Genomic DNA, 19,789 nt, shown 5'->3' on the forward strand with positions numbered 1-19,789 from the left:
GGATCTTCTCCGACCAGGTCTCGGACCCATGTCCCCTGCATTGGCAGGCGGATTCTTAACCAGTGTGCCACCAGGGAAGCCCTATTATTCTTGATGACAAAATTATTTGAAAAGTCAAATGTCTAACTGGATTGTTTAACTGTGCTTTATGCCATGCATTGTTGGAATACTGTGCTACTGTGTACCTTTGAAAATGATGTTTAGAAAAAGTATTTAATAACACTGAAGGTGTACATATTAGAAAAATGGGGAAAAATGGGTTAAAATATGTATGGAATGAAATACACAATTCTTTGATCAGCCCCCACTGAGTTCGTTTGTGTCCAGCACTAGTGAAAGCAGTGTTGATTCAATTGTGAATAAGACAAACCCTGTCCTAATAGAGCTTATATTCTGGGGGAGAAAGACAATTTAAATGATCCGTCATGCCAGGAAGCCTGCCATGAAGCCGTGAAGCCGAAAATGTAAAGCAGGATATGGGGGTAGAGAATGACCGGGTTATTTTAATAGGGTGGCTAAGGAAGTCGCCTTTGTTGGGGTGGCATTTGACGACATCTGGATGATAGGAGGGAGTGAGTGGGCCGTGTGCAGAGCAGGTGTTGCAGGCAGAGGGCACAGTAGTTGCACAAGGTCTGGACACCCTGGAGTGTGTGGACGTGCAACTCTGGTGGGAAGGGGGCCCGGAGGGGTGGTGGGCGCTCAGATTTCATCCTGAATAGGATAGGGGCGTGTGTCTGTGTGTTGCATATGTCACACGAGGGAGAACACTGAAGCTTACACCACAGTTTTAAAAGTTGATCTTAAAGCCACACAGCCATGGAGAGGGAACATAGGTGACTTTTCCTTCTTTCTTTTCTCTCACTTTTCTTCTCATTGGAGGTAACCTCTATTCTGAATTTGAGATTAAATTGCTGTGTATCTCTTAATAATTTTGCTACTTATGTTTGTATTTTTAAAACAAGATGCACTGTTTTGGCATGCTTTAAAAATTCTATGTAACATTTGTCTTGCTCTAAGTATCCTTTTGTAACATGCTTTTTTGACTTTACATTGATTTATAAAATTGACCCATGTGGACACACATATCTAGTTCCTTCGTTTTTCACTTCTCTAAAATATTCCATTGTGTGAATGTATCACAATTGATTTGTCCATCCTCTTGGGAAAGGAGACTTTTAGGTTGTTTCTAATTGTTCTCAGTTACAGACTGCTGCACGATCAGTCAAATTGTGTGTTATTCCTTACACACTTGTGCCAGAAATTCTGTAGGCTGTATGTGCCCTCCTTAAAAGGGCTGTTTATTTTGTCCATTTTCTAATAAAAGCAGTCTAGCATTACAGAAATTTTAGAACATAGAAAATATACTTGCTAATGCTGAAAACACAAACTTATTTATGGTTTTCATGTGTTTATTTCTAGCCCCTATTTTCTATTCCTAGCAGTATTTACCATTTAAATAGTATTTTCTACCTTGGGTTAAATTAATTTTAACTCAAACAGTGAGTATCTGAGAACACAAATTCTTCTTAAAAATCTGAAGTAAAATATATTCATTTGTATCTTGCTTTTGTCTCTGGCCTTTTTAACTCTGATTTAACTAGCTTTTAACCAAAGAAAATGTTCTATTTTGATGGATTCTTTTCGAAGAATTCAGTGTTATCTGTTCACAGATTGACCTTGTTGGCCAGGCTTGGACTGAGTGCACAGCATACATGGGCCTCTCTAGTTTCTCTGTTCTCTAACGAGAGCTCATTTCCAGTTCTAGATTGGATTTTAGGTCCTTTAACTTGAATTCTCAGGTTTTTTGAAGTACTTTATCATTTTTTTTTGACATGAGAAATAAACTTTATTATATTTAGATAAATACCTCAGTACGAACCTCAGTATCCACATAAGGGGACCGTTATTCTGCTGTGATTATGTGTTCGTGCTCCAGAGAGCAGAGAAAAGCCCCTCCCCTTCTTCGATTCGGGCAGGGCCTCGACACGCGGGCGGGCGCTCCCCTGCTCCGCTCTGCTGGCCGCCACACCCTCAGACCTGGGTTCCCACCCTTCCCTCTGCTCCTGGGTTTGGCAGCAGCCACAGGTGACGCCTCTTCTCAGAAAACACATAATGAAGGTTTGTCAGTATCTTTGCTTGCACTTTTTACATGCATTTTAACCTTTGACTTGGCAAGAATCTCACAAAGTTGATGTGCGCATTGGGCTCACTTTTGAATCCACGAAGCTGACTTAGGGTATATTGGTTCTTTGATCCAAACTCACCTCACAACACCTTTTAAATTTTTGAAAATTTAGATACTATCTGTAGAAGATCTTTTTTATTAATCTGGGCAAAGTTAAAGAACCTTTAAACTAAATCTAAAATATACATGTGTATTTTTTTTTTTTTTTTCTTTACCAAGGGAAGTATTCTTGATTTCTTCCTAAGCCCTTGTTCTTTCTACGCCTGTGTATCTTACCCTGTCCCATCCCAGGGCCTAGAAGAGCAGGGATCTTCATATACACATTGAAGCTTTTGACATCTTTTCTCTGCTTGCACTCTAAGGTTCTGTAAGTTGCCCAAAAGAGGAATCAGTTAGCATTTGCAGTTTTCTCCTAGCCAAAAACCTGCCAGTGAAGCATAAAAAATCTTAAAGCTGGTGATTATGAAGTCTTATGTCTGATGTCCACTCATTTTAAAGAAAACAAGTTAATGCAAACTTAATCCCTCTGCTCTCTATCTAAAATTAGGATGTTTCTGAAAACAGTGATAGCTTAATTAATAATCTTTCTATTTCAATTACTCCTGGCAGTGTTGTTTACTGGCTTCAGGTCTGAACTAATTTCTGTTATATTTTGTTATATAATAGGAAGAGTAAACTGAAAATAAGTGATTTCATTACATTGTATCAGAATGAATATTACCCTTCATACTGTTCAGATTTCAGAACACTTCTTCAAGGCAAAGCTGCTGTAATCAGAGTAACAAAATGGGTTGTAATGCTTCTATCAAAATTAATAAGGTGGAGTAGATCTATCCATACAAAAGGTTTTTAGATAAAGAAAATATGGATTTTTTAATCTGTACATCTTCCATATAAAATATCTTCCTGGTGCTCTGTTAATACATAATTGGAAACCAGACAGGCTGTGTAGGTTGGAAATCAGTCTGTGGGGGACTCTGATTTTCAGCCTGATTTTAAAATCCTTCCTTCTATCCACCCTTTCTTGTGAGTGTCTCTGTGAATTGGAGGTGTGGGCAAAGTATGAAAAGGAGAAAACAAAATCAATCATTTGGAATCCTGCCATCCAGAGACAACCACTGTTTACATGAACTTTGTGACCCTGACTGAGTTACTTTTTCTTTTTGTATTTCAGTTTCCTTATTTGTAAGTTAGAGCTAAAAGTACACGTCTTCTAAGGTTTTTGTGACATTTAAAAGGTAATTCATTTAAAATATGTAGGAGTGTCTGGCATATAATAATCCCTCAAAGGTAAACTGATGTGGTAACATAATAAAATCTTTTTTCTCTTTGCTAAATTATATATTGTTTTGACACTCACTCCATATGGTTCCTGGGTTATATGGAGAAATAGAAAAGGATCCCACTTTGTGATGTAAGATTTCATCACGGGCTGTGGACAGGCCATGCGAGATATTCTTGTCATCAGTGCTGATGCACCAGTGCTGTTGATTCTGGGGGACAGCATGTCACTGTGACCCTCTTGTGTGCAGTTTTGTTTTTTTCTGGATAGCAGTGCTGTAGCCGACATCTCTGACCTGGTTGGTGCTGAGGTCATGGGCAGGCCCAGCTGCTCCTGCAGGAGACTTGTGTATCCATATCTTCCCTAAACCACCCATCTGTTATGAGCGCAGACCTCTTCTGAGGTCTTAACCTCAGAAGATGTAAACTTGAAAGGTAGAGGCCCATTGGTTGTAACTCCAGTGGTCAAGAAGGAAATGGTGGCATCAGCTTGCCTTTCCTTTGATCTGTTTTATGTTCCTAGGCTGGTCACTGGGCGTCTTCTCAGAATATATGTGCTAGAGGTGGGCATGACGGTGTGGGAGGGACCCCTCTTGGCTGTTTCTGGTCCTACCCGTCTATTATGTATCCAGAGGAACCTTAGACTTGGAATGAGGCCTGGAGCAGCTTAGAGCTGTCAGTAGTCCTTGCCTGTGACCGGGACTCTGCTTCCTCTTAGGGGTGTTGAACTCCTGTCTTTAGAAGTTGGGACCTGCCCCTCTTTGGTGCATCTTCTCTGATATTATCACATTAGAAGAGGCAGCTTGCGTTCACTCCTTGAGTTCTTAGGAGCACTAGGAACTAGCACAGTTCTTGTGGTTTATAAACTTAATAAATTCAGAGGTAAATTTTGCTGTCTTTAAGCTGTAGGTTTAAAGGGTAAAAATTAGATTCATCTGGAGAGTTTAAATACCATTTGTATGTCGGGGTGGGGGAGGGGGTCAGTTCCCTGGAGATTAGAGGTAAAGGTACATATTTCAGGTAGGGCCTGAGCAAATCTGTGTTGCAAACAGTTGTCTGAGTGATTCTGATATGCCTGTCTGATAGAAAGCACTTCTTTAAAAATACTGTCTTCATTGTATAAATGAAGCATTCCTGACACTCACTCTCCTCTTGTCTCTCAAGGTGAGTCAGTCACAGGTAGAGTTTTAAGGAATTACTTCCACACCGTCACATGAGTCTGTAACCGTAAATATTCTCCTACACGAGAGTGGCTGCATAGAACTGTATTTTTTGGATTCATAGATGCATATTTTTCATGTTACTGAAATTGTGACTTATAAACGGTTTATGTATTTAAAGTGATATTGTCTTCCCACCAGGACTGTTACTAAATTAATAATGATGTATCTTTTTTTTTTAAATAAATCTATCTATCTATTTATTTATTTATTTTTGGCTGTGTTGGGTCTTTGTTACTGCGCACGGGCTTTCTGTACTTGTAGTGAGCAGGGTCTAGTCTTTGTTGCGGCGCGCGGGCTTCTCCTTGCAGTGGCTTCTCTTGTTGCGGAGCACAGACTCTAGGCACGGGGGCTTCAGTAGTTGTGGCACGCGAGCTCAGTACTTGTGGCACATGGACTTAGTCGCTCCATGGCATGTGGGATCTTCCTGGACCAGGGCTTGAACCTGTGTCCCCTGCATTAGCAGTGAGATTCTTAACCACTGTGCCACCAGGGAAGTCCCAATAATGATGTATCTTAAAATCAACAGCATCTTTGAATTAGGGAAATAAAATATTTCATCATATAGAGTATCATAAATTTCTTATTTGGACTTTCAGGTTTCCATTTTTTTCATATTCAGTGCTGGGATCCTTGGTTTTATTTTATTTTTTTCTTTAGGCTAAGTTTCTAGAAGTGAAGCTGCTTGGTTAATATGTGTATAAATTTTAAGGCTTTTGATAATACTAAATTTCTTAAAGCTAATGTTTTTGATATTTGATGCTTTTATTTTATTTTATTTTTGTCTTACCTTTGCTAACCCTAGCTCTAATAAAATGATGAATTTGCATTCAAGATAAGAGTACTTCTCTGCCCCCAACTAATAGTTTCTTTGACGACCACTTTATTTCATCACTGCTTTGTCATGACAAGTCACCAGCTTTGGAGAGGCTGGCCATTTGTCCCTAGAGCACATACTTCCCTCTAGTATGGAGATTCTTGGTCATAATGTAGAAATCTCTCTTGTTCTTAAAATTTTGTACTTTGCACAGCTAACATACTTTTAATGGTAAAAGACTGGATGCTTCCCCCTAAGGTCAGCAGCAAGACAAAGATGGCTACTCCCACTGTTTCCATTCAACATTTTATTGAAGGTAAAATGAATAGTGCAGTTAGGCAAGAAAAAGAAATAGGAGGCATCTAGATAGAAAAGAAGAAAAGCTATCTGTCTCTATTCGCAGATGGCATGATCTTGTATATAGGAAAATCTAAGGAATCTATGCACACACAAAAGTATTGGAACAAGTTAGTGAGCCGTAGGGTACGAGGTAAATGTACAGACCTCACTTGCACTGCTGCGCACTAGCGTGACCGCCTGCAAATGGAGTGAGGCTAACAGTTCTGTTTATAACGGCATCAAAAAGGAAAAAGGAATACATTCAGCTAAAGTGCATATCAAAAACTATGAAACATTTTTGAAAAAAATTAAGATATAAGTAAATGGAAAGTCGTCTCATGTTCAAGAATTGAAAGACTTAGTATTACAATGACAGGACTCTCCAAACTGATCTACAGAGTCAGCGCAATCTGAATCGAAATCCCATTTGGCTTCTTTTGCAGGCATTGACAAGCTGATTCTAAAATTCATGCAACAACGGAAGGGTCCCAGGGTAGCCAAAACAACCTAGAAAAGTAGATCAAAGTCGTAGGACTCATACTTCCCCATTTTGAAACTTCTTACAGAGCTGTAGTAATCAAGAGAATGTGGTACTGGCAGAAGGATAGGTATGTAGATCAAAGGATACAATAAACATTTATGACAAATGGATTTTCAACAAGGTACCAAGACGGTTCAATGGAGAAAGAGTAGTCTCCACAGATGGTGCCGGGACGTTTGGACAGCATGTGGGAGGGAATGAAGTTGGACCCCTACCACAGCATACACAAACCGTCACTTAAAATGGATCATAGACCTAAATGAAGCTGAAACTGTAGGACTCCTAGAAGAAAGCATGGAAGTAAATCTTTGTGATCTTGGACACTAAGAGCCCAAGTGACAAGAGAAAAAACTTGAGTAAGTTGGACTTCATCAAAACTAAAAACTTTTGTGCATCAGAGGACAGCATCAAGAAAGTACAACGATAACCCAGAGTGGGAGAAAGTGTTTGTAACATCATATTTGTAGGTCACATATTTGACAAGCACTTGTATGCAGAATGATATAAAGGGCTCTTCCAGCTTAACAACTAAAAGATAAGTTGACCCAGTTATAAAGTGGGTGTAGGATCTGAATTAACATTTCTCCAAAGAAGATATACACATGGGCAATAAACACATGAAAATTGGTGTAATCGCTTTAGAAAACAGTTTGGCTGTTGTCAGGAAGCTAAACATCGAGGTTACCGAATCACCCGTAATAGGCAAATCCACAGAGACGGAAGGTAGATTAGTGGTTTCCAGGGCGGGGACCGGAGGGGGAATGGGGGCTGGTTGCTCTTGGGGTTTCTTTTGGGGGTGATTAAATAAATAAATAATATGCTCTAGATGATGGTGATAGAGGCACAGCTCTGTAAATAAACTAAACAAGTGACGTGCATGCTTTAAAAGCATTTTAAGGTATGTGAATTAATCTCAACAAAACTGTTACTAAAAACAAAATGTGTGTTAAAGGTCCTGCTACGTGAGGGTCACCCTGCCCATCGTCAGCTGTCCTCAGGCGGTGATGGCAAATCCCTGGCACGTGCCGTGCCTGCCTTCCTCTCTGTGGGTGGGGCCCACCAGCAACTGCTGTTCACGGCTTCTCTTTATGATTCCAAGAGTAGCTTTGGAATACTTCTTAAAATAGTGCTTTTAGCAGCCACTGGAAAGACACTGGCAAAGACTGGATGGGAGGCGTCATGCTGTTGCAGGAGACTGCTGATAGTGTCCTGGCGTTGGAGGATAAAGGCGGCACTGAGTGGGCCACGAGGCTAGAGGTCTGTCCTTAAGGCTGTGCTTTAGCGAAGGAGCGTAAACAGCGGGGACTGTTGAGGTTTCAGGCAGTGAATTGCTGGGGCCCGTCCCTGGAGGAGGATTTTGCCACATATTTGTCAAATTTATATTGCAGAAGATACTTTGGGAACTGTGTGGAGGGATGACTTTGAGGGGAGTGAGGCTGGAGGCGGGAGGCTGGCCCAGTAGTGATGGTGGCCGTGAGAACCAAGGGGGCCTGGGCCAGGCTCCCACATCACCGCTGAGAGTGGTCTAGGCCTCAGGCGTGCTGGGAAGCACAGTCAGCAGGTGGTGATCCGTGATGACACTGAGAGTCAGAGAGCAGTAGTGATGCTGCTTACTGGTGGTGCCTGTACCATGAACGTCAAGACTGAAGGCTACTGAGTGAGTGGAGAACTGGGCCGTGTGCACTGAGCCTGGAGCCTCACACCAGCCTTCAGGCACAACTGCTTAAAGAGGACTGCACTTCTGAACACAAGAAACATTCTCCAGAGGCCTACTTACTTTAGCCTATTGGTTAGACAGAAAAAAACCTATGTAGAGCTGATTCACTTTGCTGTACGGTAGAAACTAATACGACATTATAAATCAACTGTATTCCAATAAAAATTAATTAAAAATATATAAAACAATAAAAGCGGGATGGTGGACTTCCCTGGTGGCGCAGCGGTTAAGAATCCGCCTGCCAATGCAGGGGACACGGGTTCGAGCCCTTGTCCGGGAAGATGCCACATGCCATGGAGCAACGAAGCCCGTGCACCACAACTACTGAGCCTGCACTCTAGAGCCCACGAGCCACAACTGCTGAGCCCGCATGCCACAACTACTGAAGCCCGCACACCTAGAGCCCATGCTCTGCAACAAGAGAGGCCACTGCAATGAGAAGCCTGCGCATCACAATGAAGAGTAGCCCCTGCTCGCTGCAACTAGAGAAAGCCCGCGCAGCAACGAAGACCCAACGCAGCCATAAGTAAATAAATTAGTTAATTAAATTAAAAATAAATAAATAAAAGCAGGGATGGCAAACCATGGGCCAAATCTGGACCTCCCTCTGTTTTGTACAGCCTGAAAGCTAAGAATGGTTTTTAAACTTTCAATGTTTGAAAAGCATCAAAAGCAGAATAATATGCTATGACATATAAAAATTATATAAAATTTAAATTTCCGTGTCAATAAACAAAGGTGTTCTTTTAATTCAAAAAAAACCAAAAACAATAAACCTGGAATAAGAGATTATTGTACTTTCAGTGGAAATTCATCCAGTGTTGTGTAATTTACATGGTACGCTGGAGCATGTTTGTCATTAAAATGAAGCCTACTGAAGAGGTCTCTCTTTAATCATAGGGAACTTGACTTGAAGAATATTCTTGTATTGTGTGTCAGAAAATACATATGTAGCCTTTAAAAAAGATGGACGTTAGCCATGTGTTAGTAACAGATTTCACAATAGATTACAAGTATACAGAAGTTTTATTTTGATAGCATCAAACTCATCTATTCAGGTTTTTGCTTAACAAAATGAGAGAAAAAGAGCACTATGGCCATACCTGTGCTCTCAAATGCATTTGCATGGTAATGCATGATGTAAGGAAGTTGATGTGTAAGTGTCATATATGGGAATTGTTTTGTGTTCCTAAATGCTTTTATTCTATCAGAAAGATTTAAGTGCACGTATTGTAAGATTTTTATGTCAGTCTTTGTTAATGTGATATTTGAATGCCTGAGTGTTCTAAATATAATTCATGGGTTTATTGAAGATTAATTTCTTTTTCTTTGGGTTATTAAATATTTTCTGATGTTTAGCTTGAAGTATACATTAAGGTGTGAATTTTTTAAGTTTTCTGGGGTATAGTAAGAATTGTAAATCTTTCACTATGCATTACTATGTTCCTTTTGTAGTGTTTGTTACTTTTTGTCTTTTTTTTTCATTTATTGTATATTTTACAACTAATATAAATTGAACGAAAAAAAGTAAAGCTAAACAGTAAAAGAATTTTCCCTTTTTGTTGAAGTCCAGTTTTCTCAAATACTTTATTTTGTTTAAAGGGGTTTGTCTTGGCTGTTACTATCATGAGGGAAGCAATTGATGAATTTCGGCGTTTTCAGCGAGACAAGGAAGTGAATTCACAACTATACAGCAAGCTTACAGTAAGAGGTGAGCAAGATACTTTTAATTCAGTTTATCATTGTTTAATATAATCATCATTTTAGAATTAACATAAATGTAAGAAAACGTCTTAATTTAGTTACTGAAAATAGTATTATGCGATTGTGTGTTGTCTAATTTTCTTATAATACTATAATGCATATAGTTTCAGGGTAGCTTTTTATTCATTCTCTAGATGCTTGGATGTATGTGTTTATGAATATTAATATATACACAAACCCTTAAATACATGCATGCACACATACATATACATAAATATTAATAGTTTTAGAGTGCGCTGTTACAGTTTGTATATAATGCACGTGTCCTAGAGACACGTGAAGCTCAACTGGTGTGTACGCATTGTCTGTGAAGGGTAGTTATCACTTCCTCTAAGGTCTCTCTTTGCTTTATATTTTAAACACAGTCATTAAGGTCAGACATCTGGTATCTTGGCCTTGAACTATACTTAAGGAAGAGGGCTTTGAGCAGCTGAAACAAATGTCATGGTCCAAAGTGGTAACTGATGTGCGCCGATCCCCCTGCAACGTTCATTTAAGGCTTTAACCCTCGCCCAGTTTATGTTCTTGAGAGTTGTTTATTTGGTTTTTCAGTCCATTGTAGAAAAGAAGCAATGTATTAGGGAGAGAGTGGGTGAAGGTATTACAGGTAAGCGTGATGACAGTAGAAAGTGACAGTGAAAAACTAAATGGATATTCATAATGACTCAGAGCCTGTTTAAAAATGGAGAAGTTTAGAGTGGAGTTTATGTCTTCTGTTTATACATGGACATTTGTACAATGAATTATTATTATTTTTTAATTGTCTAAAAAGTGTTTTTATGCTTTATTGGAGTATTTTTCACATAACATAAAATTCATCCATTTAAAATATACAGTTCAATAGTTTTGGGTATAGTCACAGAGTTATGAAACCGTCACCACCATCTAATTTCAGAATGTTTTTAACATTCTAGAAAGAAGCTCTGAATATCTATTAGCAGGCATTTCCCATTCTTGCCGCTTCCCTATCCCACTCCAGCCCCAGGCAACTACTGATCTACTTTCTATCTCTATGGATTTGCCTGTTCTAAACATTTCATATAAATGGAGTCAGGGAGTGTGTGGCCTGTTGTCACTGTTTCCTGACACTTGGCATCATGTTTTAAAGGTGCATTCATGTTGCAGCACATACCAGTACTTAGCGTCTTGTTGCCAGGTGATATTCTACTGTATGATATATCATATGGATGGACATTTGGGTTGTTTCCACTTTTAGGCCATTATAAATAATGCTGCTGTGAACATTTGTGTACAAGTTTTGTGTGAACATTGTTTTTATTTCTTTTGTATATATACCTAGGCATGAAATTACTGGACTGCACGGTAATTCCATGTTTTTGAGGAATTGCCAAACTATTTTCGTAATTGGCTGCACCGTTTTACGTTTCCACCAGCAATGTGAGAGAGTTCCAGTTTCTCCACATCTTCAACAACACTTGTAGCCATCCTAGTGGGTGTGAAGTGGTATCTCACTGTGGCTTTGGTTTGCATTTCCCTAATGACTAATGATGTTAAATGTCTTTTCATGTGCTTTCTGGCCATTAGTATATCTTCTCTGGAGAAATGTTTATTCACATTCTTTGCCTGCTTTTAAACTGAGTTATCTGTTTTAATTGTTGAGCTGTAGGAGTTCTTTCTATATTCTGGATTTAAGTCCCATGTTAGATATATGTGATTTGGAACTGTATTGTCTCATTCTATGGGTTGTATTTTTTCTTTCTTGATGGTATCCCCTGATACACAAAAGTTTTTAATTTTCATGAGTCCGAGTTCATCTGTTTTTTTCTTTTTGTCGCTTATGTTTTGGGGTTGTATCTAAGGAACAGTTTGCCAACCCAAAGTTACAACGATTTACTTCTGTATTTTCTTCTAGGGGTTTTATAGTTTTAGCTCTTACATTCAGGTCTGTGACCCATTTTCATTTTGTATTTTGTATGTGATGTGGCTTCTCATCCTTTTGCTTGTGAACACCAAGTTGCCCCAGTATCATTTGTTGAAAAGACTGTTCTTTCTCAATTGAATTGAAAAATTAATTATTAAAAAGCTTTAATGCATAAAGTATTGGCATGGTAGAGGAAAGGTGTGTTGTAGAAAATAAGGTAAGCTTTAGCTTTGGGGAAAAGAGTCCTCAGAATGGCCAGGTAAATTAGGTGTAACTTTGGTTTGTCTATTTTGGAATACAGTATAGGTCCTGGCTTATGTTTTAAATTGTTTTGTATTGTGGAATTTGGGCTGAGCAGAGATTTGTTTCTGGGCACTAATTGTATCATTCACAAATAAATGGTGTGGTGATGTCAGCAAAAATGACAGAGTACGCAGCTCCACAAATCAGGCAGAATGTGGCAGAGCTAACTTCGTCCAAACTCTGGAAACAGTCAAACTTTACAGCATCCAGGTGATTGTTGCATCCAGGAAAAGGCCTCCTAAAAATCGTAGGAAAGCCTTTTAATATTTTCACCTGCCTTTGCTCCACCCACTCCGTGTCATGGCAGCCGCCGGGAAGACAAGCAGCAGCCATGTTCCCAGTCTGGGCTCTGGACCCGGCCCTGGAGGGCACAGAGCAGGACGAGCTTGCAAAGCTTTGTGTCTGTCTGTCTAACCTGTCTGGGGGCTACTTGAAGGACTAACCCAGTTCACTCGCCTGTCTTTCACCTAGCTTGGAGTTCAGGGCAGGAAGGCTGAAAAGCTGCAGGCGTTTCTCCTTGTGTCAGACTCGGGTACAGCCGGAGTCGCCGGGCAAAGATTAGTTGGGGTTCACACACGAGAGTGTCACTTCCAGGCAGGAAAAGATGCGAGAGAATCCAAAGTGCCCCTGTTTGCTCGGGGAATTTTGAAAGCTACATTCAAGGCCAGAGCTGGATGCAAGCTCAGAAAAGGCCTGAGAAGGTCTTTTGCTTCTGACCAGTTTCTAGGCTCAGGACAGGCGGAAGTGAAGGCTGAGGCAGAGCTGTAAACCCGGACTAAGCGACAGGGTGCCCAGCACAGAGCCACAGTCTGCAAAGGCGGAAGAGGCTGTTCTTCCTTTCTGTCGTCTTCCCTCCCTCCTTCCCTCCCCCCTCTTTGTCACCATATGTGACAAAGAATACATGCTTCACAAAAATAGTTTAGAAAAGTCACTAAATATACATGGCTATAGCATATACCAAGCAGCAAAACAAATCCAGAAGAGGGGGGGGATAGCTCATTTCCTGGGTTACCAGATTATAATACTCAAAATGTCTAGTTTCCCACAAAAAATTACAAAGCATGCAAAGAAAGTGTAGCCCATTCACAGAAGAAATTAACAAAAACTTTCTCTGAGGAAGCCCAGACATTGAACTTACTAGACAAACACGACGTCATCCGCCTCAGATATGCTCAGGAAACTAAGGCAAACAATGGACAAATTGCTAAAAGATACCAGAATGAGATGTTAACAAATGGAGAATATCAGTAAAGGTATGTAAGTTTTAAAAAAAGAAGCAAGAAATTCTGGTGCTGAAAAGTACAATAGATGAAGAGAGAAACTCACTAGAGAGTTTCAGTAGCAGATTTGAGCTGGCAGAAGAAAGAATCAGTGAACTTGAACCTAGATCACTTGAAATTATCCAGTCTGAGGAGCAAGAAGTAGAATGAAGAAAAATAAACAGATCCTAAGAGACTTGTGGGGTAGCATCAAGTGTACTAAGGTACACGTGATGGGCATCTTAGAAGGAGAGGAGAGAGAGAGAGCACAGAGAGAATACTTGAAAGGATAATGGCCATTAACTCCCCGAATTTGAGAAAAGACGCAAATCTACACATTCAGGAAGTGCACTGAACCCCAGAAGGATAAATGCAGAGATCCACACTAAGACACATTACCATCAAACAGTTGAAACCCCAGGACCAAGAGCACACCCTGCAAACGGCAAGAGAGGCGGCTTAGCACATGCAGGGGGTCCTCAGTGAGGTGAGGAGCCATCTGCAGACTTCTCATCAGAAACCTTAGAGGCCAGGGGGAAGTGGGGTGATGTTTTTAAAATTGGGAAAGGAGAAACCGTCAACAGAAAATTCTATGCTAGTAAAACTGTCACTCAAAAATGAAGGCGAAATTAAGATATTCCCAGATAAATTTAGAATTAAAAATAGGGACTCAAACACAAATACACATATACCCATGTTATCACTGCACTGTATACAATTGCCAAAAGGTGGTGATGACGGTCCAGATGTCCATCAGTGGGTGGATGGATAAACAAATTATGGTCTCTTCATACATTGGGATATTGGGATATTATTTAGCTGTAACAATTACTGAAATGCTGATACATGATAGAATGTGAATGAACCCTGAAAATACTATGCTTTGTAAGAGAAGCCAGACACTAAAGGTCATATATTGTATGATGTCATTCTTTTGAAATATGCAGAAGAGGTAAGTTAATAGATGAAGAACGCAGATTGTGGTTGCTGTGGCCTGGGGGAGTAGGGAACGGCAGCTGCTTAATGGGTATGAGGTTCTTTTGTGGTGATGAACGCGTTTTGGAACTTGATAGAGTTGGTTGCACAATACTGTGAATGTACTAAGTGCCGCGAATCATTTACCTTAAAGTGGCTGACTATGTCATTTTCACCTAAAATAGTATAAAATGATGAGGAAGACAGACTGGTGTATGTCTTTTACAATTCTGTAATATTTGAATTCAAAATACTCTAAAAACAATTTCAGTGGTTTCATTTCAAATGCAAGTGAAAATTCACATTTTTTAAAAAAATCGGTCCTCATTGCCTGTGATCTGAGAAATGGACATTTCCCATGTAGATAGATGTCGGTAGCGACAGCTGCTCTTTTGGACTTCCGTGTGTGTCAGAGCACTTTCCCTGTGCTCATTCACATAACCATCGCCCAGGGGTGGCTGGTGTGGTCTCCAGTGACAATGAGAAGCCTGAAACTCATGCTGAATAATTTGCCCAAAGTTGCCATCCTTCTTGGCAGAGTTCGTATTTGAACCTGGACCCTCTGACCTCAAATTCAGTGTTCTTTCAGCTGTGGCACATTGCATTGTGGCTGGTTATTCTGATGTAAATGACTGATAAGTAAAACTTAGTACATAGAAAGTGCATGTGTATGCTTATTATTGAGTATAGTTTAAAATTTATTTTTGGAATGGCATTGATTTCTTTCTGTGATTTATTGTAGTTTGTTGTATCATTTTACAGCATGTGAACTTTTTATATTTAGAGTTCTGAAGCACATTCTTGTAAAAATACATTGAGAAAATGTTCTGTGTTGTTATTTTTTTCTTTTGAAAAGGAAAGCCACTTCCACTGTTAAATATGCTAACGACTTGAAGGTGCTGTGTTTGGAAGCAGAGAATATTTTAACTCTGGCATATGACCTTAGTGAGCACCGAATGATTTTTAGTTTGCCCTTTATTTCATTGCCTGATAAGCTGCTTTTCTTGCATGGGAATTTTCCATACCTGTTGCTGCTAGCTTCCTTCCTTTCTCTTTATGACTACTTCTGCTATTCATTGTCTCCTAGTGAACAGCACCAGAGGCAGAGGCAAGGAAGAGAAAATAACGTAGATTTTCCTACTTCCTGGCAGCTTTTGCGAAGAGTTGGAATTGTGTGGCCATTCTACTTTTGGCTTCTTGGAGACAATGCTGTTTTTTTCCCTTGTTGCTAGGGAGTCATGTATAGATTGTGTACCTTGTTTGTAATCATCCAGATGGCTAGTTCACAATTCATTTCCACAGATATTTACTAAGTACCCACTATGTGTTGGGTACCGTGATAACGTGATGAGATTCAAATATGGATAAGTCCTGAACTAAGCTTTTTAAAGAGCTCATGCAGTCAGTATTCTAGCAGATAGGATCAATTCAGAAGTCTTCGTTTATTTGTGTTTTCATCAGCTGCCAGATCTCAGCAGGGCTAAGTTATGTCAACCACTATTAGTGTATTTCCCAAATTTAAACCTAAAGCTAACATGGAACTTGATATTTAGAAATGAAACTTGAATTAATTTTGTGCTGTTGGGTCCTTCATACAGCTCGTGATGATTGTTTTCCAGTATATCTTAGTTATTTCTTTTTTATTTTTTAATAAATTTATTTATTTTTATTTATTTATTTTTGGCTGCATTGGGTCTTCGTTGCTGCATGCGGGCTTTCTCTAGTTGCGGTGGACGAGCGGGGGCTTCTCATTGTGGTGGCTTCTCTTGTTGTGGAGCACAGGCTCTAGGCTCGCAGGCTTCAGTAGTGGCTCGTGGGCTCTAGAGCGCAGGCTCAGTAGTTGTGGTGCACGGGCTTATTTGCTCTGTGGCATGTGGGATCTTCCTGGACCAGGGATCGAACCTGTGTCCCCTGCATTGGCAGGCGGATTCTTAACCAGTGCACCACCAGGGAAGTCCCTTAGTTATTTCTTTTACTAGTTCTGGCGTTTTGTCGTTTAACATGTTTTCAAGTATTCAGACATAGGAGAGAGAGAAAAATGTCTGTGACTTGAGCCTTATGTAAAGTACTTGTGTTTGCGTATTCGTGTGTGTGTGTGTGTGTGTGTTTGAGAGAATGTGAGAGAGAACATTTGCATATTTACATGTCTCTTGTGGTCCAGTTTCCTTGCCAAAAAGGAAGCTTATCTGTGCAGAGTATAGAAATTCTTTATTCCTGTGTATTTTAGCATCTTTGATTCATATTATCAACACTGTGTTGTCCCACACTTGTTAACATTCTTACTCTGTTTTTTTTACGTTAAAAAGATTTTTATGGAATGTCGAATGAAATTTTGCCATCTTTTAGTGAAATTGACTCCATTTGTCAGTAATAATCATTCCTTGAAAATCAAGAGATTTTAAAATCCCTCGTTAGTGCCTTTTACATATTGTCTATGCAATATGTCGCTTTCACTAAGTCATCTTTCTTGTCTGTGATCTGAGCAGCATTTTAAAATACCCTCTTCCAATGCTCATTCCAGAATATTCAGCATACACTATTGCATTTTTACTCTAAGTAACATTTATCAATCCATTACTATATGTCAGGCACAAACACTTTACATACACTCCCTCATTTGTTTGGTTCTCTGTGGCTGTATCATGGTGGACACGTATCCTCAGGACTGGATAGATAGGCAAGAGTGGATGTACATACTCATTATCTGCATAACTGGTATTTTTTCTTAGGTCACCCTAAGAGGACCTGTATGAATTCATTTCTTCATGATATTAAGCGTTTAACATTTTTTATTGCATTGTTTGGAGATTAGGGCCTGGAACCCATGAAACATAACTTTAAAAAATACTTGCTTGCACAGGGTACCTTCTCACACAGACGGGCGTTTCGTGTATGTCTGGATGCTGGTAGCATCCTCTGCTTCCCTCTAGTGACTGGCATCAGTAGTTACCTTTAATGACTGCTGGTTACCTTTAATGACTGAACTCCCAGCCACACGTTTTTTTAAATTTCCAGTTTGGTGGAAAATGCTCTCATTGTGTTTTCTTGCTATTTATCTTTTAGCACTTCACTGTTTGTTTCTTATCCTTTATGGAAGTTTATTCCGCCGTTGTTCCTATGTTCATCTTTATCTTATAATTTCTCTACTAAGATAAATTTATCACATGTGGGAAATACTTTTATCTTGCTTGATTAATTTTTTCATTTTTTTTAAGATGTAGATAAATTTATATTTTTCATGTAGGCATATCTTCTGATCCTTTTCCTTTGTGGTTTTTACTTCCATCATAGGAAGTCCATTCAATACCAATATATTATAAGTGACTATTTTATTTTATTTCTTTTAATTAAAAAAATATTTATTTTATTTATTTAGTTATGGCTGTGTTGGGTCTTCGTTGCTGTGCACAGGCTTTCTCTAGTTGTGGCGAGCGGGTCTACTCTTCGTTGCAGTGCGTGGGCTTCTCATTGCGGTGGCTTCTCTCATTGTGGAGCACGGGTTCTAGGCGCGCGGGCTTCAGTAGTTGCGGCACGTGGGCTCAGTAGTTGTGGCTCGCGGGCTCTGGAGCACAGGGTCACTAGTTGTGGCGCACGGGCTTAGTTGCTCTGTGGCATGTGGGATCTTCCCGGACCAGGGATTGAACCCGTGTCTCCTGCATTGGCAGGCGGATTCTCAACCACTGCACCACCAGGGAAGCCCCTAAGTGACTATTTTAATTTCCTTACAGTATTTCTGTGTTTTCATTTTTTGTACTTGAATTTATTTATTTATTTATTATTATTATTATTTTTTGCGGTATATGGGCCTCTCACTGTTGCGGCCTCTCCCATTGTGGAGCACAGGCTCCGGACACGCAGGCTCAGTGGCCATGGCTCACGGGCCCAGCCACTCCGCGGCATGTGGGATCTTCCCGGACCGGGGCACGAACCCGTGTCCCCTTCATCGGCAGGTGGACTCTCAACCACTGCGCCACCAGGGAAGCCCTGTACTTGAATTTTTACCCCATTTGCAGTTTTACGTGTAAAAGTATGTATTGTATGGAGAAGGAATCTGACTTTTTTTTTCTCAAATGGTCAGTTAGTTACTTTAAAACCAGTTATTCAAGTTACTAACTTCTCTCAGATCTTTGAGAAATATGTTAGATTTGTTTTGGTCCTTTCCTCTAGTTTCTGTGCTCTTCCACTGATTCATCCAAATTTCCATGCCAGTCTCATACCAGTTTTAAATGTTCCTTTACAGTACATTCTGGTATCTTGGGAAACCTCTCCGTTCCTCCCTCCTCCCCTCCCTCCACCAGCTATTTTCATTTTTTTCTTGTGTTCTCTGAGAAGCATGAAACGCTCTAAATATAAGAGTCCTGGGGAACTTTCTGTCTGCTCGTGACTTAGGCCAGTGGCCCCTGGCCCTCCAGCAGCCTCACAGCTGTCTTGCCACCTCCATCTGTGGATTTCTTCACTGTCTCCAAGTCTCCACACTTAGGTGGATTGAGAAGTAAACCACTGTCATGTGGGTTATGTAAACGTTAGAGGAAAAGAGAGACCAGGGACTGTCCTGACCTGGGTTTGCTCACATCTCTCTCCATAGTAACATGACCGTACACACTCAGGTAGGACACTTGGGGTTTGTCCATGGGGTGAGTCCATGGTAGAGGGAGACTGCTTTTTTTGTACTGTTTCTGATTTTAGTGATTGAGAGTCTTAGAACTTGTTAATTACGAACCATTCATATTAACAATACTTTGTATCTTCACCTTTGATAGATATTTAAGAAGCCTATGTAAGTATAGGAAACAAAGGTTAGAAATTTTTTTTATGCAAACAGCAGAGGGCTTAATGAACACTTTGGAGTGTGTCCTCTCTTTATTGATACCATATAATTTCTATTTGTATCTGTTAGTTGGTAAAATATCTAACGTTTGAGATACTTATTAAAATTTTCAAATTGTTGTGATTTTCTGCAAAATCTTTTATCTGGTGAATGCAGTGAATTACTGTTGATACTTATTTCAGTGTTAGGTTCTGCATATAGCTTTAGGCAAAAACACGTGCACTGGCTGGCTGTAAAGCCTGCCTGATAGCCTCCTCTGACAGCCCCTGGAGTCTCCCTTGGCAACTTGCATAGATAGCTTGGACTCCCTTAGCCAGTGAGAGGCTAATATAGTTTATCCGGTGAATAACATTCAGTGTTTTATCTTTAAATATTTCTTATGGTAATGTAGTATTTCATTATTCCAGTATTCCTCCCAAAGCTATTCCAGCTCTTTTTTTACTGATAGTAGAGGAAAAAGAATTGATTGTGTTTAATTTGAGCATCTTAATTTTTTTGTTGTTGCTTAGGAATGTTATTAAATAATACCTTGGTTATTGCTAGTAAATGTTTAAGAGTAAAAATTGGTTACTTTTGGCAAGATGCTTTATAATTCTTACCCCCAGGCTGTAGTATTTCTTTTTTTTTTCTTATTTCCTAGGCTGTAATTATACAGTCCATTTGTTGTTATATTTTATT

General features: G+C 39.8%; 1 protein-coding gene across 14 annotated transcripts in view; it reads left to right on the plus strand.

The window, feature by feature from the left end:
- ATP9B (ATPase phospholipid transporting 9B) overlaps positions 1-19,789 on the plus strand; it is a 216,946-nt gene that overhangs the window by 26,890 nt on the left and 170,267 nt on the right. For 13 of the 14 annotated variants that reach the window (XR_003435307.1, XR_003435308.1, XM_027118809.1 and 10 more), the window contains one exon: positions 9,703-9,811. Coding sequence is in view for 10 of the 14 variants with exons in the window: in XM_027118809.1 (XP_026974610.1) it covers positions 9,703-9,811 (109 nt within the window). In the remaining 4 variants the exon portion in view is untranslated. Of the gene's footprint in view, positions 1-9,702; positions 9,812-11,164; positions 11,188-19,789 lie in introns of those variants that run through there. The other variant, XM_027118810.1, reaches the window with a different exon arrangement.

Source organism: Aethalodelphis obliquidens, unplaced genomic scaffold (genome assembly GCF_003676395.1).
Source record: "Aethalodelphis obliquidens isolate GAN/ISIS:26980383/991018 unplaced genomic scaffold, ASM367639v1 scaffold19, whole genome shotgun sequence".
NCBI classification, from domain to species: Eukaryota; Metazoa; Chordata; class Mammalia; order Artiodactyla; family Delphinidae; genus Aethalodelphis; species Aethalodelphis obliquidens.